General features: G+C 31.5%; 2 protein-coding genes across 3 annotated transcripts; both read left to right on the top strand.

The window, feature by feature from the left end:
- The first annotated feature begins 152 nt into the window (after positions 1-152).
- Positions 153-5,056, top strand: slmo (PRELI domain containing slowmo). The gene is made up of 4 exons (XM_077428129.1): positions 153-437; positions 1,926-2,091; positions 3,310-3,504; positions 3,810-5,056. The coding sequence occupies exons 1-4, from the start codon at positions 406-408 to the stop codon at positions 4,092-4,094; spliced, it is 678 nt and encodes a 225-aa protein (XP_077284255.1). The 5' UTR covers positions 153-405; the 3' UTR covers positions 4,095-5,056.
- A 494-nt stretch (positions 5,057-5,550) lies between these two features.
- On the top strand, positions 5,551-13,831 carry mdy (diacylglycerol O-acyltransferase). 2 transcript variants are annotated; one of them, XM_077428127.1, is made up of 11 exons: positions 6,346-6,596; positions 10,482-10,610; positions 10,686-10,780; positions 10,885-10,937; positions 11,050-11,158; positions 11,248-11,397; positions 11,558-11,596; positions 12,061-12,208; positions 12,283-12,448; positions 12,553-12,825; positions 12,948-13,831. In XM_077428127.1, exons 1-11 carry the CDS (start codon positions 6,445-6,447, stop codon positions 13,149-13,151), a joined length of 1,518 nt encoding a protein of 505 aa, XP_077284253.1. In that variant the 5' UTR covers positions 6,346-6,444; the 3' UTR covers positions 13,152-13,831. The 2 variants fall into 2 exon arrangements, with proteins under 2 accessions (XP_077284254.1, XP_077284253.1); XM_077428128.1 differs by lacking the exon at positions 11,558-11,596 and having other exon boundaries at positions 5,551-6,596; positions 12,948-13,830.
- Positions 13,832-19,395: the final 5,564 nt, after the last annotated feature.

Genomic DNA, 19,395 nt, shown 5'->3' with positions numbered 1-19,395 from the left:
CACGTGCTAATTAATCAGGCTTACCACACGTTGGGTGGCGTCTACAAACGATACAATATCGAGCAAGCTAATGGCGTCTGCATAGTTACGACATTAAAATAATGAAACACCAGAGGCGTTTCATAGAAATTTTGTTGAATTAAATAGCATGCGTAACTCGGCTGGTGATCGGCAATCGGGAAAGTCCGGCACGCGCACAGCACATGGTCACAGCAGCGAAGAAAGAGACGAAAGAGAAGCGTGGGCGTGAGGAGCGCGAGTGCGAGCGAGAGGAGCGACGAGAGCGCTATCTCTAATTTGACGCGTGCGCACTCGCTTCAGTCCGGCATCGGCGCTTCGTTCGAGTGCTCGCTCTTCTCCTCGACCTTCGGTCGGACTCGGTCGTGTTCGCGGACCTTCGCAGCCATGAGGATCTGGACCTCCGAACACACCTTCAAGTGAGCGCAATTGAAGTAGCACATTTCCCCACCCCTAACCCCCCTCCCCCGCTCGACCCGTCACGTGCGTTTACGTAATTCCGCCAAATTGCGTCAACTGTCAACGCTCCCCCTCCCGCACTATCGTACGTCATTACCCAGAGGTCGCAATATTTCCAACCCCTTAACCTTTATCGACTCGTGATATGCTAAACTAAGCCTTAAACGCTCCTTATATAAGGCCACCAGATCGATATTTCAATGCTCTGTCTTCGCTATGATTGATTGCAAACCATATTATGGGGATTTCTTGTGCGTTTTTGGTAATGGTAACGATGTGCATCTCTTGCAGACGGTCTGACGAGTGGTGCAATCCGTATTGATATTGTGTAATTAAAATCTAGATGTGACTCCCTCCGAGGGATGTATATCGGCGATTGAAAGTGGGTAGCTCTAATGACAAAGTCGATTGTGCCAATTATGTGTACATTTTTCAAATTAATAGTGTTATATGTAGGCGATTTTGTAGAAGTGTTTGGAGTATTTTTTATTATTATCGGGATGATCCGCTCCGGTGTGTTTTGGATGGATTTGGTCGAAATTTTAAGTACCAGGAATGTGTTTATTTAAGTTAAATTGATTTTAATCGACTATTCTTCTTCCTCAACTAAGTCTTTGAAACTTGTAAAGAAAAAGGAATTGTTAATTTTTTTTACCCATTCTACACGTATAGTTACAGAGCTATTAACTGAATCTCTTCCTTGAAATTTATTATTAAAACAGTTAAAATAAGTATCATTTTGAAAACTTGGGTAAAAATTTATATGGAAGATGTACAGTTTGGGGTTATTATGATTAAATTAAGGCTAAATCTAATACAATTTGGATATCAATCTTAATCTGATACACACAACTGATGCTAGTCATCAATTATGATTCTGGAATTTTAAAATTAGTCCTATATTATTACATTTTATAGAATCAGGAAAATAAGATTGAAAGAAATTTTAAATATGCTTAACCTCTTCTATGTATAATTTTCTTAAAATCTTTAAAATATTAATAAGCTACCACAAAAATTATACCTACGTTAGATTGATTCAAAAAATTTGAGTTCAAAGATGCGAAACATTTTACTTTATGTTAAAAAAATTTCATTGATAAATACATTTCATAATAATACGGTATTTGATGACAATTTGTCGACTCATTCAATCGGATTGGATTATTCACTCTTTGAAATTACTTACATATATTATATGAGACGACTAATATATGTATATAAATCACTGAGGTTGCAATCTCTTTTTAATTGTTCTTTTGGGGATTTATTGTACACCAATCATACAAAATAATAATAAAAGATTTTTGTAACAGCAAATGTACATATATTGTCTTTTATTAAGTTGAAATGTGTAAACATTCAATAAAAGGGTGTATGTACGCATATTTTAATACGATTCTGTAATATGTTGAATTCTTATAATTAATGTTTTATGTTTTTTACAGCCATCCGTGGGAGACGGTAACTCAAGCAGCATGGCGTAAATATCCCAACCCCATGAATCCTGCTGTGATTGCCACAGATGTGGTAGAACGAACTGTGGTGGATGGAGTACTCCACACGCATCGACTTGTCAGCTCGAAATGGTACTTTCCCCGATGGGCTCAAGCTGTAAGTATATTCTTTCACGCGATATTGTACGTATGATTATTATATAGACTACAATGAATACATTTTTAATGATTGCCCTCTGATTAGACAAGATTTATTATCAATGCGTCACAATCTTTAAATTTTTCTATTGCGATTTTGAAAAATTAATCCAAGAAATAATTTATTATTTGTACAGTTTGAAAATTAATTATGTATACAACTGTAATGTAGATGCTATGTAAATCCATTTTGTATGTAGATTTTGTATTAAACACAAGTTAAATGTTCAATTCTTCATCGAAAGATAACAAGGAAAGATAGGAAATGGAATACATGGGTGAGAAATATGACGAAGTTAGTGAAGAGATTGAAATGGGTATAGATGAGTCTCTTAGTTAGAAGAAAAGACGAAAAGTGGACCAAAGAAGAACTAGAATGGTACCCGAGATAGCGTAAAAGGGTAAAAGAAAGGTAGCGAAGAAGATGGTAGACGAAATTAAGAAAACGTATGGGTTGAGATGAATGAAAGTTGCGAATAGAGACGAATAGAAGTGTGTTGGAAAGGTCATCATCCAGCAGTGGATTGTGAGTGCCTGTAGATGATGATGATGATGATTATCAAAGCATTTTTACCTATTTGGGAAAGTTTCTATTTAGTATCACGAATTGATGCCAAGCCAAAGAATGTTGAACTTGTGCCATATAAATTTTATATGATGGCACCGGAACTCTTCCTCTTGTGAATGCATTCTTTTCAATTGGCTTTATTTCAGTTTCTTTTTTCGTCAGTTGAATTCTTATCTCGTGCTCAATATATGATTGAACATAGTTGGTCATTGATAGCAATTGATGAGTTTTTTTTATATAAAATTATGAGATAAAGTTCACATAGCAACCTTGATATTAAAACATTTTGTTTGTTTTATTCAAAAGTCACTATGAATAAAAATAATCATTTAATTTTTACAATTGCAAATTCAGTTTATCGCCTTACATACATATTGTAGTTGTAAAATATTAGCAATAGTTTTTATGTAATTTTATTATACATAATCAATAGTAAAGTAAGGTTTATCATAACTGATCAATATTAATAATTAAATTTTCTTTATTATTATTTTCTGGCAATTTTTAACTTGAAACATTGTAGTATTATTAATTATGGTTTTATATAATGTGCCTATTAACTTTACGAATAACATCCGCTAATACATTTTTTTAAATTATTATTTTCAGCTGATCGGATCGGCGAAAGTTTGCTATGCCAGTGAAAAATCAGTAGTAAATCCGTCACTCCGAGAAATGACCCTCAAAACAATAAACCTCAGTTTCTGCAGATACATAGCTGTCGATGAAACACTTCGATACGTCCCACATCCGACCGATTCATCAAAAACATTGTTAAAACAGGAGGCTGTCGTCACAGTTCAGGTAAATGATAACTATATTTGAATAATCTTACACGAGTTTTAAAAATATAAATAGAAGGAAGCGTAAAGTTTAAAATCCTTCACATTTGATTCTATGCCAACATTCATTACAATACTTTTAGACGGGTTATGTGATAATATTTGACTGCCAACTTTTTCTTTGTTTAACGCCCTTATTCAGATAAAATTATTCAAGGTTAATTATTATTACATTAAAGTTATTCAAGTTTAATTATATTTACATTAAAATTATTCAAGGTTAATTATTATTATATTAAAATTAAATAATGTTCTAAACCTTTTTAGGGAGTGCCACTCACTAACTATATGGAGGATGTTTTGACAAACAAAATTTCACTAAATGCTGGAAAAGGCCGCCAAGCTATTGAATGGGTCATCGATAAAATCGACGCTGAAGTAAAAGAAATTACATCATCAGCCTGTAAAAGCACAGACGAAATCTTCAATTCAACCAAAAAGTCGATAGACGATATCACAACAACGGCGCGTAAATCGATGGATGACATATCCACCAAAGCAAAAAAGTCACTAGATGATATTCAGCAAATGACGTCGTCTGCCAACGCTTGACAAAATAGTTGGTCTGACTTTTAGCCAGATTTCTGTGATTAGTTCAATTATCTCATCGTGTGCCAGTGTTTACGGATGGTGTAAGCGCCCGCAAATCTACTGGCGTCAAAACATGATACAAACTGATTATTATTAATTTTGTTAAATTATATCAAATTTATATGACAAGTATGATTTGCAAGTGAAGGCAAAAAATATAAAATTAATATTATGTGAGCCGGTTGTCTTATACAATGTTGTAGGATTTACCACCACTACATATGTATATCGGCTGAAACATATTTAAAAATTACGAATTAAATGAATATTTAAGATTGTATGCACATTCCTAAATATTTTACAGGAGACTCGTATATTTAGGCATGTTTTAAGTATTATTTATATTATTAAACGGTGTGAATGCAATTGGTATACTTGTTTTTTCATATGTTTTGCAATATTGGTTTGTAAATGTTGAAGCACAAATTACTTTGATTGATCAGTCTTTTTTTTTTAATATATTTTAAATGTTTATTCATATTGAATATCTACATATTTTCTGGCCACGGATTCTGATAATTTTAGGTGTGTTTGCTGTCATTTTATTATTGATATTTTGAATGGTGGTGCAGTATTTGCGCTTTTACTATTAATTATTATATCTGTGTAGTTATTGTATATAAATAAAACAACTTTAAAAATGAATAGAAGTTGGTGAAGTATTCAAAATATTTTTATTGAACCAAAAATATATTTATTATAAAAAAATAAGAAATTTTTGAAGAACGATAAGATATTCTATTCTTTTTTAACATGTTTGAAGAATTATTACTCACTCACTAAATAAAGACACCCACAAATCTTTTCCTGATATTTTATAGGATATGAGTACGAGTACATGTTTCCTATTGTAATATCAAATCAATTGCTTTCATTAATTTGAAGCTTCTATTATAGAAGAATAAAATTTCAATGCATTCATAAAAGTCTTGTTTATTTTCCCATGAAACATTTTAAATATATGTATGTATAGAATAAGCATTATATTTGAAACAATACACACACACATACATACATACATATATTACAAATTCACTAAACAAATTTCTATGACATTCTCTTTTCATAGTCAATTTATCTTATGCTACATAAAGGGGCTATTTTTGTTTGTTTGCTTGACTTCTACGCAAATCTATAGTTTTCAACTAACAAGCATTGAAATTGGTGTACTATTTCCTAGTACTCGAACCATAAATAGTTTGGAACGGGTCAAGGGCATACGCAATTTTCGAATTCATGAAACTTTTACTCGCACGATCAACACAACTTAAATAGTAACATTTAAAATTTAATTATACACATTGAATATGTTTCATGAATAAAACTTAAACGAAATAACATCTTGTTACACGATACTGTGAGAACAGAGTTGCAAAATAATTACATGACTGATGAAAGTGAAACGTATGGAATGTTTACAAATTACATGTCCCATACAATGTAAGTAGCAGTTTTTATTTTCACACATCTGTATGGTATATACTGTAAAAAAAAACAAAGTAAATGTGTAGGTTCACATGTTCATTGAAATATGCCATGATATCGCATTTAAATCGATGATTGTTTTTGATTTTTAAATGCTTTTTATTATTACGAAATTATGTTCACAATACATCTTATATCTATTTTAATAGCTACTGATCTACTGATCATTTTCTATTTTACAATTTAATTTAATTTGGTTAGTAATCATAGTATTATATTATTCTAATGTTAATCTACAGCATAATAGGAAAAAGAGCTCAAAAACCTATTTACAATCCTTATAATGATGATTTTCGTTCCTAGTTGATTTGCGTTGAAATTTAAAATTGTGCGTTATAAAATTTTCACGTATTTTAAACATTTTTATGCACACTTGTGACAATAATCATTAAAGAAATACATTGAACTAATGAACCCACTATATCAACCCGTGAACAACTACAAGTATTTCTTTAGTAGTGAAATCGTGGAATTTAATTTCTTATCTATGAGAACGGAGTAGTTCCACATCTATTTTGAACCTTGAACCGATCATTGGAAATGGGCGATTCGAGTTATACATGCATCATGCGATGGGCATATAGTATATTATTTATGAATGCGTTTCATGTGGTAAGCTTAATTATATAATTTTGGGTCGTATTTTCCTTGTGCTTCTAGACTGGAATATGGCAAGCCAATTATATCGAACAAACTTGTTTTTAATGACTCGTATACCCCACCGGTCACCTTGGTGTTGATGACGAGAGACCGGTTGAAGTTTATCAGTGTGTCAGTGCGTAGCCAGCACTGGAGTGTGGAGTGAGTCGCTCCTGAGCCATCAGTGATGGGTCACGTGGAGCAGCCGCACCAACAGGTCCCCTCAGGAGGGGACCCAGACGAGAAGACGTTGAGGTTTCGAAGGGCTCAGAGCGTCACCAGAGCCGAGGAAATCACTGAGAAAGAGCAGAAGGCCAGAAAATCGCAACACGACAAGCCGTAAGTATCATACCAATACTGGCAAATACGTTATCGCTTTCAACACCAATTTATTTGTGTGTTATCACCTAACAAATTCAAATCTTTTCGGGTGTGCACTTGACGCAACTACCATAATACTGGCTCAGATTATACGGATTTTACTCCACTTCAATAAATGTGCTCTCGTTGAGTCAAACTTATTGTTTGTTCAATTTAAAAACTCACTTCAATGTTTTTCGTAGAATCGATTTGAATTTTACATACGTGAATGCTTTTTTGTCACGTTCAACGTTATTATAATGATATATAGACTTTTTTTAGTACGTTGTTTGTGTGGAAAACTGCTCGTACTGAGAAATTTCCATTTATTAAGAGGTCTGTACACCCGAAACCTTAATTTTGTTGCCGTTCCTTTCTTCGATATATATATATTGAGTGAATGCGACAATATATATCAATATATATATTGAATAAATGCGACAGTTTCGCTTCGACCAGATAATACGTATTTTAAATCGACAAAATCGAGGTTTCGTATTCTCCTATTTTCTCCCCCAAAACTGGACCAATTTTTAAAAACAAATCATCATCGGTATGAGAAAGATATTTTTTGTGCAACTATGCGCGTATTTTTTTTTTTAAACCGACCGTTAAATAAGCACGCTGGACTCTTTTCGTGGGTGTAAAAAAGATGCGATTTTATAGATGTTTGGCGGCTCCTAGCTCCTATAAGAAATAACTAATCAAAAAAATAAATCGATAGATGCATCCCAATGGTGGATATCCATAGCATATTAAAAAATAGTTTCTCTAGTGCCATAATTGAGGAAGGGAGAGGTGTAATACGTTTGTATGGACAAGGCGCTGGTGTCCAGCCCTCTTAATGTTGTACAAATTTATAAATATTTGACCAAATTTACCATCCAAAACTATTTGAGATTAAATTAATTGATATACAGGCTTTGGTTTTTACAAGGCTTTTCTATGTTTGACTTCGCTAACGATTAAAGGTCTGTTCATACCTATCCAGCACGACCCGAATCCTGCAAGTACGGACAGTATTCTTTAGTACATTCTATATGGACGCGCATGAATGCGTAAATGCGCATGCGTGAATGGAGTATGAATACGTCCAATGTATCAAAGAATACTATCCGCACTTGCAGGACACCTGCAGGATACGGGTCGTGCTGGATAGGTATGAACAGACCTTAATTAGGCAATATTTCCTACATTCTTCCGATCGCTTTAAAACTTTACCATTTTGCCCCCTGGTAGAGTTTTTTTCAATCTTGCTGTATAGTAAATTATTTTTTTTTTAAATAATCCATATATTATATTTCAAGTTTTCAATATTGTCGTGTAAATTGTGTGCACCCTGTACACTAGATATGTTTGTAGTTATTGAAAATAGCGGCGGATCAAGTAAATGGGGGGCCCCAGGCGCATTTGAAGTTTGAGGCCCCCATTTTAGTAAAAAAATGCCATTATCGCTTTTTATCATGCTTTTCAGTACATGGTTTTTCATAAGGATTTTACGAAACCATATTTATTTATTTATTTACTATATGTACTTGAAACACTTTTTGGAATAAAATAATAAATTAATTTAATTTATTCTTGGCTTACAAACGTATTGTGGACAATGATAACAATTTGTAAGTTGTACATTTTTATAGCAAAGGCCCAATTTGGGGCCCCCAAGATTCGGGGGCCCCAAGCTCCCTTTATTTTCAATGCATGTATGTAAACCGCCGCTATTATAATCAGTTTGGTTCCTTTGCTGATATGCTCAATCTTATATTTACGATTAAATAAACTATTATGGTTAAGACAATTTATGTATTATGTTTTATCTGCTGCGATTGTTCGAACTTATTTTGATTTGTTGTAATTAATCCAATTTATCTATTACATATAAATATAGAATACATATATAGGGTTTGCCTGCTGATTTTTCACTGTATATGTATGTATAGTCGTCCGTCTGATGTTCAGTAGATAAATTGTATAGATGTACATACTATTTACAGAACGATGTCTAATAATAACAGGGACGCGTTATATTTCAGCGCGTTGAGTAAAATGAAGTAAATTACAGTTTTAAATGTCTACTTACACTAAAGCCCTACAAATATTGTTGAAGGGTATAATCCCTATGGAACTACGAGTTTATAGAATATTGCACATGTCTCATTCAATGTGCATGTTTACACAAGGGTAATTCTAGAAGAAAATTGAACACATTGTCTAGCATTTTGTACTAAGTTCATGTAAATTGTTACACCAGAATTGCTTCATGTTCAAGCATTTTTTTTATAACAATTTTAAAGTAATTTGTTATATGAAGATTGATTTGTAGTTTTCTATTGCGATAAAGGTCAATGTCACGTATGATTTCTCGAGAAGTTGTCATGCTAGGTTTCACATACATATGTATTTGTACTACATTAAATTGCGCTCATTGCACCTTGAGTTGCAAAACCTTGAAATTTTGTTTTCAAAATTTTAAACGGATTCCTAATATTTCTCAAATTATATTTTTGTGAAAAACATAATTTTGTAAGTGATATGCTAATGATATTAAAAAAATTATTGCACATTTAGATTATAAATTATGTACATAAATATGTATATATATGTGTTACGAAAAATTGAAATAGATTTCTACATCAACTATTTGGAACGTTAATAATTAGAATAATTGCTTATACATATTCAGAAATGACTATTCGCAAATGTGTGTTCACTATTAGTTACAAAATTATCTGAAATTCAACACATAAAATATCGTCTTTCGATAGGTAAATACTATATGTAGATTATTGTTACTTGTTTAATTAAAGACTGTTTTATTAATATTTTTTAAGTAGACATAGAAATTTTGATACAATCTGATGTAACAAATTAAGTAGAATCTGTCGAAAATATTTTATCAGAATCCAAAGTGTCTGTGAACAAGATAAGAACAATCAATCAATTTGGAATCACTAATAATATCTGTTCGTTACTTTTAATTAAACCAATATGAAGCACGTATACTTTTATGCCCATGTACTGAATCGTTTATTCTATATTTTAAAAGTCATTGTTCTGAACAGTGCAGCGTATTAATATTTAATAATTTTATAATTTCGAGTTCATTTTTGTAATACATACATCAAGTTGAATGTACATACATAAACGGTTGACTATGCAAAACTTCCACTTTTTGCTAAATCTGAGGTCTATCAGAATTCAAATATGTTTTTTTCAATTTCATTGTCATACTCAATCCAATGAACAATATACATATTTCTAATACGTAAATCTCAAATATATCATGTCGGTTTTACGGCCAGATTAGTGTTGCTAAAAATATGTTTAAATAATAAAATTCCGTTTTATTTTCTTATCACAAAGCTCTTGAATTACAGCAGTTGTAGCTTTTGGAAACTTTTCTAGTGGTTTTCTATTTATTTTTTGGTTTTGGAGAGGCCCAAGACCTGGGTGGAGGGCTGGGTGTGCCACTGTAAGTTTACATATGTAGTTACATACATACTTAATAATTATACATATGTATTTACTTATTTTATAAATAAATGAATTTTTTGCAGTACATACATTGTTTTTATATATTTATATGTATTATAAATACATATGTAGGAGTATGAAATTATACAACAAATTAACTATATATTATTATAGAGAAGGATGTTTTAAATTGGGTTCAACAAAATTAAAAAATCATTGTCTTTAATGGTTAGTGATTAAGTTTATGTAAATAATTTTATTGTTTTCTACTTATATATCAGGTAATATCTAAAGAATGTTACATAAAAATATTATTAGGCAACGATTCGTATTCGGATTATTTCATTGTAAAAATATTTTTGCTATATAATCATATATGATTTTTTTTAGATGTCACAAACCACAAGATTCGCTATTCTCATGGAGTTCAGGTTTCGACAATTTCACTGGATTCGTCAATTGGGGATTCCTGTTATTATCCATGGGCGGGATTCGTCTGTTTTTAGAAAATCTTATCAAGTAAATAAAAAATGCACGAAATATTTTATAAATCAAATTAATTTTTGTGCATTAAAATGTGAATTCATGTTTTAGATATGGAATTATGGTTGATCCATTACAATGGTTTGTCGTTCTTACTGGACAAAATATAGAAGGCAGAGAACATCCTTCGATAGTATTATTAGTGTGTAAGTAATTCACAACAATAAATTTTCTTATATACAATATATTGTTAAGGATACATTTGTGTACATATGAAATCTTATTTTAATATTATTTGTTTTGCTTTCAGATTGTTGTGTTCCTATAGTAATATGTTTATTAATTGAAAAAGCGATATCAGTGGTAAGTTTAAATGCAAGATTTTTTGTTAAAATTTATACAATTTTGATAGAACTACATATAATAAAAATAATTTATATTTATTTTGTTTTAAAACTTTTTTTTCATATTTTAGGGGATATTTTCACATAAGCTTGGATCGTGGATTCATATAATTAATATATTTTTCCTTGTGTCGCTCCCCGTTATAGTAATCCACCTCAAAGCGGATCAGTTTAGTTTAAGTTAGTCAATATTATTGAGTCACAAAATTATTATTTTTATAGTTCAATAATTGTGTTATATTAATTGATTTTTTATTAAAATTTTACAGTTGGTGGTATGTCAGTTAGTATGTTATATTTAGTGGTGTTTTTGAAATTGTGGAGTTACATTCAAGTAAATTTCTGGTGCAGGGAAGCTATAAAAAAGGCTTCAGCTAAGAGTACTCTTCGGCGTCAGAGTTTGTCAGCTCCACACTGGAGTAAGTATATTATTTTAATTTTTGAAAGAGAATAAAGGCTTTCTTTTAAATAAGTTATCAATGTTTTTGTCCATCACTATATGATGATGAATGGATATTACGAAAAAAGTGCATTGTTAGAATCTAAATGATTCTTAAACATAAAATTTTTATATTGCAGTTTTGTCAGATTGGGAAGATCCAGATTTAGTACATGATCGTAAGTCAATGTCTTGTGTAACGTAATTTGCTTATTCTGCACTGCAATTGTGATAACGTTTTCGTTCTATTTTCGTGTTCTTCTTGGTGTTTGAATGATTTATTAAATAATTTTTAATATGTATAATTTTATTATATGCAATCACAATTATGTATAGAATGCATAATAATGCACATTTAATCTAAGGTAACAGCATTTTACAAATATAACCATACTGCATCTATTACTATTAAGTTTCTGTCTGTCAACTCGATAATTGTTAAAACCGTGTATATTTTTGTGTCATTAATAAGCTTATTCTTGTTTTTTATACCAATTTGAGTAAATAACTATACTAATTTATTTAAAACATGAAATAATAAAATGTATATTTTTATTATTTATAATATTTTTAACTTTTAACATTGTTAATAATATAATATTGGCAATTTTTATTTGTTAACAGTTATTTGTTGATGTTTTAGAATCACTTGAGGATGAAAAGAATGGTACTCAAGAGGAGATAGATCAATCTATTGTGAAATATCCAGATAATTTGAACATCAAGGATATATTTTATTTCATTTTGGCTCCAACGCTATGCTATGAATTGAACTTTCCAAGAACAACACGGTATTTAAATGAATTCTGTGGAATTGAAATGTGAGAAGAAAATACAAATAACTGTACATATTTCGACTTTTCAGAATTCGAAAACGATTTTTGGTTAAACGGATACTCGAAGTGTTTTTAGGCATACATTTGATAATGGCTCTATTTCAACAATGGATGATTCCATCCGTGCAAAATTCTTTGATTCCATTCACAAAAATGGATTATATGCATTTAACAGAGAGACTGTTAAAATTAGCTGTAAGTATATATGTACATACGTACATAGTTTCAGTATTTTTACAGTTTTAAATTGTTGTACTGGTTTTTATTGTATTATTTTTATTAATAATACTTTTTTTTAGATCCCCAATCATTTGATTTGGCTGTGTTTCTTTTATCTTATGTTCCACTCTTTCCTAAACTTAATGGGAGAACTTTTGCATTTTGCTGACCGCAACTTTTACAATGACTGGTGGAATGCCAACAATATTGATACTTTCTGGCGTACATGGAATATGCCCGTGCATCGTTGGGCAGTACGACACGTGTACATCCCCGTAGTCCGCAGGGGACATAGCAAAAGTGTAGCTGGAATTATTGTTTTCTTCATTTCGGCATTCTTTCACGAATACTTGGTAATTTTTTACATTGCTTCTGGTTCTTTATATATTTTTTTACATATTTTATGTGTATATATGTATGTATATGTACATATATATTTTACTATTTTTTTATATATGTTTTACAATCTTTTTAGGTGAGCGTACCCATCCAAACATACAGGATTTGGGCATTTACAGGTATGATGGCTCAAGTACCGTTATCATATGTTTCTAGATATGTGGAAAAACACTATGGAGCTAGATGGGGAAACATCATAGTGTGGAGCTCTATTATTTTGGGTCAACCGTTAGCTATCATGATGTATTATCACGATTACGTAATCAGTCATTTTACGTGAAATCGTTTGGGAGTTTAATATTTTTTTTATAAATTATTTTATCCACCGAAAAACAAATTTTTGTGAAATACAAAATGAAAGTCCTTTTTGTATACATATGTACATATGTATAAGTAAAACAAATGCAATACTTACATATTTTTACTTTAAAAATCATTGATGTTTTCGTTTTTTTATGTTTGATGTAATTCTAATTTTGTATTAGGATAAAAGTGAATATTAATTCAATAATAGTTCTCAAAGGCTATTTAAAATTTACATACATAAATATTTATAAAGTTTTTTTTACAATATTTGTTGTTTTGTTTAATCTAAATTCGATGTTGTTTATTTGATATTATTCATTTATTTGAAATTTGTTGAAAATTTTATACTAAAATTATTTTTATCGAAATTATTGATCATTGTGTTTCATGATATGATACTTTTTTTATTTTGTGTCAACTGAACAAACTAATAATTAGAATATGTCAGTTCATCTTGTGATACCAGTGAATTATTATAATACTTAATGCTATTTGATGAAATTTATCAATGTGTTTATGTCTATGTAAATTTTTATTATCTCAGATAATAACATTTTAATGTATAAGACTGTTTTTTATACGTTTTTTTTATACGTTACCAATTTTATTACACTATGCTGTGAAAGCTCAATAAAAAATATGAATTGAATTTAAAATTTGTTTCATTTTTATTTATTTAAATTAATTATCATATTATGCCAGTCAAATCATAAAAGGTTAAGGCATTTAGTAAAAAAGGTTTAATAAAATTTTGAATAGGATCTAAGGTGAGATTCTAAATTTATAATTCAAGTGGTTTCAATTGCGTTGCTACTTAAATAATGAGGTAACGCTTTATAGTGTACCCAATTATCTAGTGTCTCAATTAAATTCATTACTCGTAACTGTAAGAAAGATTACAGAGAAAAGTTATCCAATTCTTGTACGTATGTATTTAATGTACATATGTACATACAATAGAGTTTTTTTTTGTACAAAAATCGAGATAAATTCTGAATTCCTGTAATATCTCTATGGCTATGAATTAACAAAGAATTTCAAAAGCAGAAAATATTCTTGCGCGTAGCTTTCATAATTTCCAGAGACCCGAACCGTTATTTTTTCGTTCCGTTTCGGTAAAATAAAATATCGGTTAATTTTCTATTCGAATTTTTGTTTTCTATTCGAATCCAAACACTAGCAAAAGGCCCCCCCTTCAGTATTTTTTTATTAAAATTAAATTCATTTCTTTATTTTTGGTCGATTGTTTCAACGATTTTTTCAATTCTTCGTTGATTTTTCATTAAAAATTGGTCAAGTTTTGGAAATATTATTATTAATTTCTACATGTTGCTATTTTTTTCATTTTTATTTTCTGGGCAGTGTTTCAGTGTTTTTTTCAAACTATCTATTTTGGATTGTTGTAATTACTTTTATATTACAATTGATTTATTTATTTAAACTCAATCGTATTCGTACACTTAAATTCTTTTAAATGTCCGATTAATATAGTAGAAAAGGAATTCAAATTTATGTTTAAAAAAAAACACTAGTACATCACTTTATCGAATATTTTATTTAAAATAAAATAACTATCCGAAAATCTCGAACGATAATCAAATGCGAGAACGCGTCTCCATTGAGAAACCATTGTTTTTATTTATTTATTTTAGCAATAATTATTATTACTGTACCATAACGGAAATCTATTAAATGAATAAATAATGGAAATCTATTAAAAGGAATACAAAGTCGTGAACATTTGAAAATTCGGTTTTCGTTCCGGCAAAAACAACGGTTATTCCGGTTCGGGTCCCCGATAATTACATTGTACAACACATTTTTAGATTTTGAATTTTAATTTGACACATAGATGTCTATAGTAATTGATTTTATAAAGTGTGTATGTGCATATGTACGTGTACAATATATATAAATATGTACATACATATATTTATATATTTACACAGTGGCGGATTGGCCATACAAGCGAACATGCCCGATGGCACGTGGGCCCCACTATCTGTTAGAAAATATGGACCCACAGCAGTGCCGGCCTTACACCCAATGGCAACCTCGGGCAATTTTTTCTAAACACCCTTAGAAAAAAATATCGCCTTTGGCGCTCTAATCTAAAATTTAGTATGGCTTTTGGCGCCTTTGACGAATCGAGCGGCGCCCTAACTTATTTGGCGCCCTTGGGCGCCACCCGACCTAGCCCCCCCCCTAAAACCGGCACTGCATGTATGTACGTCTCAAGTCTCTAGCATATATAGTCAGTTCCGTTTTTGGGGGGGGGGGGGCTGGATCGGGCGGCGCCCGAAGGCGCCAAATAAGTTGTGGCGCTGCAAGATGCGCCAAAGGCACTCTAAAATTTAAAATTAGAGCGCCAAAAGCCATACAAAATTTTAGTTTAGAGCGCTAAAGGCGAAATTTTTTTCTAAGAGTGTTATTTTTTTCTAAAAAAATTGCCCGAGGGCGCCATTGGGTGTAAGGCCGGCACTCATTACATGCCATTGGTCGAATTGGATGAAAAAGAACAGCATATGTGTTTTAGCCAAGTGTGATCCTACACCGGATGGAAAATCATATTGTATACATATATGTATGTATATTTCTTGAAATATTTTGCTATACTTACTTATGTACATATCAAAGGCGTGTCGTGAAAATCTCCCTGTTTTTGTCGCACAGCCTAACTTACGCTAGTCACCTAGTCCCCTTTTAGCCAGCTCGCGCATACGCAAGCAATGGTGTGCGACAAAAACAGAGAGATTTTCATGGCACGCCACTGGTATACATATGCATATAAATAACGAAGAGGAAAATATTTTCTATTGAATTAAATTAATAAAATCAAATATCAGAATTTATATAAAAATAAAATTCTACAATTCTTTTTGTCGTTATTAAAATAATACTTTTTTCGTGAAATTCGTATTTAGTGTTGGTTAGTGCAGCAACGATATATTTTTTTATAACATCAACAATAATCGAACCGAAATGAAAACACAATTAACGCACAAATTGCCAGGCAAACGGATAGTAATCACTTTCGCTGAAAGCTAAAGCTAAAGCTATTACATATATGTACGTACATAGTAATTGCTGTAACCGGCCGCGGTTCAAGCTTAACGAGCAGCCATTGTTCTCTGGGACCTGTTGATTGATCCAGCAGCAGACGAGTAATTGTAGGCTCCAGACTGCGGCACCCAACTCGAAAGAGCGTTAATTCACTTACAACTTAGTGGCGAAAAACCGCAAATTAAGCGCCCATTGAAGCGTATAGTTGTGGGCCACATGTCTACCAAACAGCCTTTCCTAAAATGCGTTTCACGCAATCAAAAGCGGTTGCCAATGTACAAATACAATACGAGTATGTGTGTGAAATGTGAATATTCATGTGAAATAATGTTATGAAGTCATCAATAATATCGTTCGTTCAGCGGGTAGGTAGTGCAATGACCACTTTTGTTTATATATCAACTTCAATGAAAACACATCAATGTTCATATATATGTATGTATGTATATATGTATGTATGTATATATGTATGTATGTATATATGTACATACATACATATATCGGTGGTCTTCAACCTTTTTTTCGGTTAACTGTCCACCTGTGCATATTTTCTAGAGAAATTCAAATAAACACTATAAAAATGCAAATAGGTACACATATTTAAAAAAAAAATATTCGGATTATTTAAATATTGTCATAACTAGAGGTAGGATAGCCAAGGGGCCGCTCATTGTTCCATTGTTGTAAATCCTTTGTAAAAAAGGTTCGGCAAACCTTTAACAACGCATTTACAACATTTGAACAATACGCGGCACCTTCTGGGTCCGGGCTTTAGTCATAATATATACAAATTGCAACTCAACAAAATTAAATTATCCGATAAGCGATGTCGATATGAGGTTTATTGACATGCAATATATAGAAATTCATTCACACGTTGATCCATTTGGGAAATTCGGAATGAAAATATATTTTTGGATAAATCAATGGTTAAACGATTCAAATTGATGATCGTTGAATTATTGTTGTCTCCATTGTTCTTTTTTTTCAGCATAACTAGGAGAGATAGGAAACGGAATACGTGGGTGAGAAGTACATATGACGAGGGTAGTTGATATAATGGAGAGAGTGAAGGGATTGAAATGGCAATTGGTGGGTCACGTAGCTGAGGAATGGACGAAAGGTGGTCAAAATAAGTGCTAGCATGGTAGCCGAGAAAATGTACATAAACGGGTGAAAGGAAGACGGGGGGACGAAATATTTGGGGTGAAATATAATAGATAAAAGGTTAAAAGTGCGCAAAACAGAGACGAATGGAAGCGTGTTGGAGAGGCCCTCATCCAGCAGTATATAGTGAATAGCCGTAAATGATGATGATTACCAGACTTCGGCATTGGTTTGGTGCTCGACAAATAACAGTAGACCTCTCCATTAAGGTACAAACCAAGAGAGCAACAAAAACATCGTTGACAGTGGTAATTGACAATAGTGAATTGACATTGTTTGTGCACAAAGAATCGTCCGAACGCCGCCCTCTAATTATGACATTAAATTCATTTAGTAATTTGCAGTGACTCATTGGATTCTCCTAATCAGTGTGACAGGGCATTTTTCCACTAATCGAAGAAAAATGATCATTGACACCTTCGTATGTATGTAGGTACGACAAAAAACTTGTTTTAAAATATAAATAACCCAATTTCTTTGCGATGAGGCTGATTTCTACCCTTTGGATATGACGTTTTAGGGTCGACTTTGCGGTTATCAATCTATCTACATATTGTTGATAATCTATATGCACAGGTCAAAATGTACGGTTCATGTACAACACGCGCAACCGGGGTCAAAAATATATATCTATAACATGTATATATGTATACACAGGGTCATAAGTATTACATATACATATTAAGTTTAATGTTGCATATGCAAAATATATACAAATTTTATCTTGAATCGTGCAGTGAGAATTGTGACCGGAAATATAAGAAAGTGATATTTTAGTTCCTTGACATAGCGATTGATTATTCTGTTTCAATATCAGATAGAAAATAATTTTAAATTAATATGGAGAAAAATCAAACGGTAACTTTTTATCGGGATTCTTTTATTTTGAGAATGACAAAAGCTATTGCGATTGTAAAGAAATTTAATATTACAACTGAGTAAATCTTTCTTTAATATGAATGAAAGTCGAGATAAAACTATCGTACAAGTGACAGTTTGATTACAATACAATGTACATAGAACATATGAGAGATTCTCGATAATGACCTTTATTGTGTTCGTTTGTATCTTAATGGAAGTACGTATTTAGAATATACGTATATACATACATATGTTTTGATAATACATACATATGTTATATATCAAGTATCCTATTTTATGTTTACTTACACGTGTTTAAATATATAAATATACATACATATTCACCCCGTCGATATATTTATAATATTACAGTTCCACCCCATCAATTACTGAAATAATCAATGCTTAGAATAAACTGCGTTCAATATACTTTTACATATGTTATGCTCATGGAATGAAAAACTACTAGATTTTCCGCTGAAAGTTTCATTAGATTTACTGGTAAATTAAATATTTCAGTGGAAATGTGCATGATGAAAGTTGTAGTTTATGAGTTATCAGTTGTATGTATGTACTTATTATTGATTTGAGTTAACGTGCTGTCTCAATACAAACATACATACATAATTTTATTCTTATAATATAATACGAATTGTCTTTTAGAAGTCTGAATGTTTTTTCTTTTATATTATATGTAGAAAGAATCAGTGTTTAATGTTGTTTCGTCGAACGTCATTAGCTGTTTCAGCAGTTTGCGTAGTAACGAAGATACGTTGAACCCGTCAATAAATTGCAATATTTTGCACAACAATCGAGTTGCGTAAGCAAGCACCTTCATTTTCCAATGTCTACATACAGTGTGTTGGGCAACATTCTTGTCCCCAAAGTACACACAAAAGTCTACTATTTCTGAGCGTTAACCCTTTACCGTTTCACGAACGAAATTTGTACTTAGCGGATATTGACTACGACTACCACTATAAAAACTTACATAATGAGACTTGAAAATGTCAACTAAGCACGAGATTTTCAATGTTGAATTTGATTACATGATGAAACGATAATATTAGCTGATGTAAGCGGTTGAAAATCAACAATTGATCACGTTTGCTTTTGTTTTGTAGATA

Source organism: Arctopsyche grandis, chromosome 3, assembly GCF_051622035.1.
Source record: "Arctopsyche grandis isolate Sample6627 chromosome 3, ASM5162203v2, whole genome shotgun sequence".
Classification (NCBI taxonomy): Eukaryota; Metazoa; Arthropoda; class Insecta; order Trichoptera; family Hydropsychidae; genus Arctopsyche; species Arctopsyche grandis.
This window is presented reverse-complemented; position numbering and strand designations above follow the sequence as displayed.